The sequence below is a fragment of the Egretta garzetta genome, unplaced genomic scaffold (genome assembly GCF_000687185.1).
Source record: "Egretta garzetta isolate BGI_Z169 unplaced genomic scaffold, ASM68718v1 scaffold85, whole genome shotgun sequence".
Taxonomy (NCBI): domain Eukaryota; kingdom Metazoa; phylum Chordata; class Aves; order Pelecaniformes; family Ardeidae; genus Egretta; species Egretta garzetta.
Window position 1 is genome coordinate 1,736,130 of NW_009259718.1, and position 7,983 is coordinate 1,744,112.

The 7,983-nt window shown below is 38.5% G+C and overlaps 1 protein-coding gene across 2 annotated transcripts in view; it reads left to right on the forward strand.

Annotated features, from left to right (window-relative positions):
- STXBP5L (syntaxin binding protein 5 like) overlaps positions 1–7,983 on the forward strand; it is a 195,533-nt gene that overhangs the window by 103,255 nt on the left and 84,295 nt on the right. For both annotated transcript variants that reach the window (XM_009639096.2, XM_035894553.1), the window contains exon 6: positions 1,861–1,924. In XM_009639096.2, coding sequence (XP_009637391.1) covers positions 1,861–1,924 — 64 coding nt within the window. The remainder of the gene's footprint in view (positions 1–1,860; positions 1,925–7,983) is intronic.

Genomic DNA, 7,983 nt, shown 5'->3' on the forward strand with positions numbered 1-7,983 from the left:
CACTTCTGTGCTGGGGTATGTTGCAAAATGCTCTTGCAGAAGCCTTGCTCACCGAGACCTCACATAGAAAAGTAATATGCTGCAGGTGTCTGTACAAGCATGATCTACCAAAGCTGAAGATGGTGGCATGGGATCATCTCATGGAGAAGGTTCACCAAGGAAGGGGCTTGCCACATTGCCACTAGCTTTGTGTGTGCAGCTAGCAGTAATGTTAAAATATATGTGAAGGGGTAGGGTATAGTCTTGTAAGGCTGTCTGACCTTTAGGTGATTGGAAGTTTTCTCTCTCTTCAGCCTGGAATAGTTTGGAAGGTCTGAGGTTGTCTGGAGTAATTTTTTATTGTCTCTAGCTCAGAGGTAAATATCAGATAAGGTCTTTGTCACCCTGCTTTGGCCTAGCTTTGGTGCATGACCAAATAGCTGAAATATTTAAAACCTTCTACAGGCAAAAAATAGAGACCAGAGGAAAGTGTGCATGCTTTCAAGAGTGTCAGAGCATACTGTTTTGGGAAGGGGGAGTCTATGAGGATCTGGATTACTCCACAATAATGTTTCAGTTGCCTGGGAATTTTTGCATACAACTCTCAATCTTGATTTGGAGTCTGACCTGGTAGAACAAAGAGGCCAGTTTTGCTGTAGTGCAATATTTGAGCCAAAGGAAGAGGAGCACTGTTTATTTAGGAAAACCCTTTGAGCAGTTTGGCTGGAGAACCTCGTTTTGGTTTGTTTCTTTAATTCTCTTGCAGATTGTTTTTCAACTTGGAGCCTAGGTAGTTTTAGATATGGCTTCCAGATAAATTCTTTGCTTTATGGGCCCTGTCCATCTCTGCCATATTTCTTTTCTGGGTGACCTTTGGTAAAACAAGACCAGCCATGCAAGTCTAGATCCTAAGCTGAATTCTAAGGGACAAGTGTCCTGACCCCAGAAACTAGATGGAAGAAAGGTCCTGTTCTGTATAGTCATTCAAAGCTTTGTGGACTGGTGCTTGTCTTCTTGCTCTGTATGACTGCCAGGGCCTAAAGGTCTGGTTAGAAAAGATGACAGTTGAAAAATCTTCATCCGTCCACTCAGTCAGTCTCCTATGATTTGCATTTGCTGTCAGCAATGGCTTAAGCAGCAGTCTCTGTACTAAGTTGCATACTACGTTGTTGGTACATGTTGCAAAAAGAGAAAGGACAGCAAAAACAATAAGTAATACTTACAGAGGCTTATGAAGACTCACGGGATGAGTCTTATGGCTGAAGTGCCTCACTGAATGTGCATTGTGGTATATGTAACTGTATTAGTTAGTCTGAAGATGTCATAAGGCTTTATAGAATAGACAAAGGCAAGATGCTCCATTTCTGAAACGCCACTGCAGTAATGCTAAGAAGCTACCTGATAAAGCAGTGTAGGTGAGATTACTGAAGCCCTGCTGTTAATGAGATTGGAACTTGGTGAGGCTTGTTATCAGTAATTGAAATTAATCCAGTGAAGACTTCACAAATCCTTGGCAGATTAGCCTTGAAATTGAGCAAGTGAGGAGGGAGGGCAGAAAGAGAAGGAGTCGACAACACAAAAGGCAAAAAGGCCTTAGAAATTAGAGGAAAAACTACTGTAAAAGAAGCAATAGTGAGATTTTAAAAAATAGAAGAAGGGATTCGTCAACAGTTGAGAATCTGCCTATAACAGCAAAAAGGAAATAGAGGAGAACATGAAAAGATATGGATAACTTTCAGATAGTTATCTTCCCCTGTTGGGATTTTTAGAATGACTTTTAAACCATTGGAGGTACATGTTAACACACCTAGAGATTAAGGTAAGCATTTAGCTCTTCATACAAAAAACATTCACAGATTTGAATTGATTTTTGTCTTGCAGATCCACAAAGACTCACCCTGGGCCAGTTGTACATTTAAGTGACAGCCCAAGAGATGAGGGAAAAGTGAGTACAACTAATGGTATAAAACATTGCAACATTTCATAGCCATTATTTGCCTTGATAGCTTTTTTGTTTTGCTTACTCACTAATTTTATCATCTGCTTTCTTTATGTATTTGCAAGATTAAATAAATTGATTAAATAAACTTGAGTTCTGCTTAAGTAAGAATTGACTAAAAACTGTATCATTACTTCAATATTTGGATAAACATGCTGTTATGAAGTCATTATAGTAAATTTTCATAAGATAATAAGTCTTTTCTTATACAAGAATAATGATAGTAACCCACATTTGGAACTTGCTGCTGCTTGTGAACAGAGTTGAGAATAGCAAAGAGCTGTCAACAAGTGGAAGCAAAACATATAGTCAGAGCATTAGGAACGTGACTGATACCATCAGGAGGCAAAATCTGAGTTGGATTTATTTGTATGCTAGCTTTTCCAAAATGAAATTTGGTTGCCAGAATACCAGTTTTATTAGAGCTTTTTTATTTACACATTGCTACTGAAATTTTGAGCATTTTGCCTGTGTGGAAGGGGTATTTAACTATCATCATTTTTGATCACTTTCAGTGTGTATTTATGAAGGACTGAACCTTTATCTATTTGACAGTGTGCCTCACGTAACAACTGATGGTTATTGGAAACTAGCAACAGTTTGAATTTCTGATGCTGATATATGGGGGACATTATGCTGAACTTAATATGGGTACTTAGAAAAGCACTGGTAACTACGTCTGAATTTCATTTGTATTATCTGTGCTTGGACTTACTCATATTGCAGGGTGAACTATGTGCAAGTGACACATCTGCCAGCTAGCCGTCCAACAAGTTGGATCGGATCTCTAAGCCTTTTTGGAAGAATCATAATAGATCAAGCCATTTAGAATACAGCAAATAAAGTAAGAAATGCTATGAAGTGTAGTGTTTTAGCCTCAGACCAGAAGCCATGAAGAAATGCTATTTAACTACGTATGGCAAAACACCCGATAAAAATAAAGGTTTATTGATGAGGCATAACTCTTGTTCACTGACCGCAACAGAAGCTGTTGGTGACCTACCTAAAGCACACAGTGCAGGGAAAAAGGATGTGATACTAAAAGAAAAAATGGTCTTGTGAGTGAACATCTCTTACAGGAATGTCATGGACTGTGTCCAAACAGAAACCTAAAATATTTTTACTTCAGTAGAAAGAGAGAAGATGAAAAGGTCTCAGAAAAGGAAGTTAGAGGAGAATTCACTTGGAAAAACAATTTCTTGCTGCTCAGAGGGCAAATTGGAGACATCTAGGCACTGATGAAGTACTAGCATACTAACAACAGCAGCAACAGCAAAATCGGATGGTTCCCTATAGAAAACAAACATTGGAAATGTATGGGGTGAAAGAGTAGAAAATCTAAAGCATACTGAAACCATCCCAGTGCAGCTGTTGATATCACTGATAGATTGAGAGTGGTGTAAAGAACAAATTGGTGCTAACAAAATACTTGCAGATTTGCAGAATGTGGAATTGATAGCATTGGATGTTTATGGGAAGATATCAGTAAAAGGTACACACAGATGTAAGAGAAGATCCAAGCACTAAATCAAAAGACATAGCTCCAGATCAAAAAATCCAAGAGTAGAGCAAAAAAATTAAACTAAATTTTTCAACTAAGTCTCATTAAACTTTGGTTGAAAGAATGAAGGATAAATCAATCTTTCTTCAGATTGGGGGGAAAAAAAACCTTCTGGGATTTTGCTGTTCAGCATAATCATAAACAAATTAGTAAAGAGAGTAAGCAGTGATGTGATGAGGTTTGTTGGACTTTAGGAACTCAGCAGTAAAATGGCAGGTTTTTATAAGTATTCAGTGTAAATGATGGGAAGTGATATGTGTAGGGGAAAATATTTCTGACTTTACATATAAAAAAATGGGTCTGAGCTGATCATTACTGTTTGGTATCAAGACCTTAGAGTGATGATTGATAGTTCAATGAAAATGTCAGCTCAGTGCTCAGTAGTGACCAATAAAGAAAATGAAAATGAGGCATTATCTGGAGGAGAATAGAGAACAAAACAGGGTTATTGCATAAATGCATGGTTCACTTGCCTGCTGAATACTGAGTATAATTTTTGTGCTTCTATCTCAGAAAGAACATAATTACGCTAAAAGAAATTCAGAGAAGGGGCAAGGTTTTCTGTAAGGCAGACAGGACAATTCATTGTGGAAAAGAGTTGATTGTGACTCCGAGTTTGAAAATCACAATTGTTATGAAGAGGGTAGAAACAGTTCATAGTCTCTTTCAATACAAAACCTGAAAGAATATCAAATGAAGCTGATGAAAGTCAGATTACAAACAAGCCAATTAAGTATTTCTTCAAATGTGCAATGGGTAGAAGCTATAAATTTTTTTGCAAGTGGGCGTGTTGGTGCTGAAAATGTATATTGGTCACAAGGGAGACTAGAAAAGTTAACAAAAGAGAAATCAATTTGAGGGTTACTGAAGAGGTTTGCTGAATTTTCCTAAGAGGTTATTAAAGATGAGGTTAAACAGAGTCATGTCTAGTTGAGAAGCTGGCTATCTTTGAGTGAGAAAATTACTTAGGCTGAGAGAATATGTGAGAGTACGATAAGCACTTGCCCTCCTCACATATTTTTCTTAGGTATTTGCTCTTGGCTATTTAAGTACAAGATACTGTGATAGGTAGACCTTTTGTTGAATTTAGTAAAGCTGTTCTTGGGTAATAGAGCTGTTCCAAGACAGTTCTACATACTCCGCTTAGCTCCTCAGCTTCAAGTTAACCAAAGACCACCAAGAGGTGTCGGTGGGAGAAATCAGACTCCTCACATCACTTCATGGGGGGGGGGGGGGGGGCGGCAGCAGATGAAGGTGTTCTTTACCTATGCTTCAGGAATTAAATAGTGGGTACAAATCAGTCATAATCATTGCTCAAAATACAGATATTCTTGTACTCTACAAGTATAAGGGTATTGTACTCTACAAAGATGCAATGGTATATCCTCCTCTGGGATATCACAAAGTCGTTCACAGATCTAGGCGCATTTTGCTGAAATAAAGAAGTAGCATTCTCCTATGGGCACTGAGTGGTTGAGAGTCCTAAAACACAGATAAAATTTTCCAAATCTAGGGCAATCATAAGATCTCTACTTGAAAGCCAGGAAAATTTGTTTGCTGACTTTATATTCATCTTTTAAAAATTCTTTAAATTCCTAAAAGTTCCAGTTTATATCAGTGACTGATGATTGGTTTTTCTGTGCCAAAAGAGTGAATGTAATTCCAGAAGACTTCTGCCATGCAAAATTTTTCCAGAGTGCCCTCCAGGCAAATTATCAAGGCAGACTTTGGAGACAGTCTCTTTCATGGACTTAGCAAGCTGTGGCTGGAAGACAGATGACAAAGAGAATTTGGGCATTTAATGTGTCACTTAAGAACAATTTGGGGACCTAGTGATTAAGTCCATGAAATATAACTGTGTCTGCCAAATCAATGAATAAGTGTACATTAGGAACAGACTGAAGTGCACAGATGTTTGTAAGTGGCAGATCTGTAGCAAACATGATTTTTCTTGCTGACACAGGAGAAGACATTAACTGCAATGATCTGCAGTTTCCCAGCAACTGGAGAAAGCTTAATAGGAAAAGGTTTAATGTTATTAACTATTAGCTGGTGGACTAAACTTCCTATCTCTGAGTCTGTGTTCTGAGATCTAATAACATCTAAATACAGTGTGCATTTGGCAGGCTTGGTTTTTTTCCTCCCAGCTGTTTTGTGCTACCAGGACAAGTAAGGGGCCTGGCTAGCATGTACCAGGATGCAATTAGCTGATTGTAAAGGAGAAATTTTCCTAAAACACTAAAGCATTTAATGAAGAAGGATTTGTTAAGTCGAAAGGTGGAGCAACTCCACTAGACCAGGAAAATCTTGCCAGGATTCCTGCCTCCTTCAAATTCTGTCCATCCTTCTGCATGATTCTTAACCTAATTAAGCATGAGTAATTAAACAAGGTGCCAGGAAACACATGTTGGAGAGAAATCTTTGGGGTTTTACTTCCTCGAATCTTCTTACACATATTTTTCTTCTTTGTCTATGTTTTCTCCTTCAGTTGTATTTATGGATGTTCTATTTTTTACCTCATTGAATATTATAGACATAGAATTTGTCCTATAGATATCTCAGGTGCTTACCATGACCAAGAGGAGTGTGAATATTGGAGCTTCATATGGTTCAGACAGGTCAGAGTTCAGAGCACCATAAATACACTGGCAATGAGACTAATCACATTCACCCAGTTGGAATTCTGGCTTTAGTGTCATACCACAGTACTAGTAGTTTAGCAGCATGGCTAACATCTGACCAAAGAGAGAGAGATTTGTGGGTATGCGGCAAATCTGTTTATCTTTCAACTTCTTCCCTGAAATCACAGCATTTTGTATCTTGCAATTCTGTGCTGTTGTGCGTTAAGCGTTTCAGCAATAGATAGGTGAAATGTTGTCTCTGATAGGAGGTATTTAACCTTTTAAGTAATTACTGGGAGCATGAAATCTTTGCAAAAGAGAGTGATAAAAATCAGAAGATGAACCTGCTTCAGCAGGGAGAAAGGCTTATTATGAAACAGGGTCACATGCTAAATGCCTTTCTATTCCTTCAGTTTCCTGAATATATTTGTACAAAAGCTGAGGTGAAAAGAATACTGCTAGATACAAACTGAACTCAACTGGTTTGGTACCCAGCTGTAATGCCCTGGTGGCAAGTGCTTGTTATGATGAGAGTAAAGAAGGCACTCTGACTCCATAACATATTGATGAAAATACATTTACTGGAGTTAATACAGAAAGGAAGAATAAGATAATCTTACCTTCCTTCAGATGGTGGGAACCCCAAGTTGTGCAATATTGGATGGACCGCCAATAAGGGCACAGCACACTGTGCTGGTCCCCTCTCTGAAGAGGTTTGCCAGCATTTTGATCTTTAAAGATCTCAAAATTTGTTGGGTTTTTTTGATCTATTGATTTCCACTGTCAAGCAAAAGGATATTCACATGAGAATGTAACGCCTTACATTAAGGGAAAGGACACAAAGGTGCTGTATTTGCCCTTACCAAGTGGGAGCTGCCTACAGGCTTCTTTATAATTAGCCAGCTAAGTTTACTTTGTAGTCAAGGAATATGTGCAGCACAACACAGGCCTGAAAGCCAAGTGCTACGTGCAGCACAACATAGCACAGCACAGGCCTGCACCTACTCAGGTTAACTGCTATGTGGATCACTAACTCCCAAATATACAATTGTCTTCCATTTAAGATCAGTACAGTAACAGCAAAAGCAGCCGCAGTAAGACACTTCTTTGTTCACTCTCTCAATGGCAATCTATTATCCCAGAATAACATATGGCATCCTGACACAAGTGCTATCCAATTGGCTGCGTGCTTTCTGAACAGGATGTCTTTTCACATTTACTCTGCCACAGAATCCCATATGGACCCGTCCAGAGCAAAAATGATAAATATTCTGGAATTTCTCCAGGACAGTTTGAATTTTTTTTTCGGGAGCATAATTCTTGTGTAATCAGGTATTGTTCATATTCAGGTATTAAATATATTAACTATAAATCATTCCCAGATAAGGTAATACATCTTCAGGTAATGAATATTCTCCTGGCAATAATAAGAATTATATCTTAGTAGGACTGAGAGTATTCCCAGACACTTTTATAGCAGTATTGATGTATCAATTATATTTAACTTGGAAACAAAGTGATGTTTTGTTTAGCAGTCCAGCCAAGTTTCATTTTTATGACTTACGCAAGCTAAAGTAAGTGATAGCAAAGATGCTGGTAAGGTTTCATAGACTAAGAGATAGTCTTATCATAGAATCATAGAATCATAGAATCAATTCTATGATTGAATGTTTTGGGTTGGAAGGGACCCCTAGAGGTCATCTAGTCCAACCCCCCTGCAGTGAGCAGGGACACTGCTAACTAGATCAGGTTGCTCAGAGCCCAGTCCAACCTGGCCTTGAATGTTTCCAGGGATGGGGCCTCCACTACCTCTCTGGGCAACC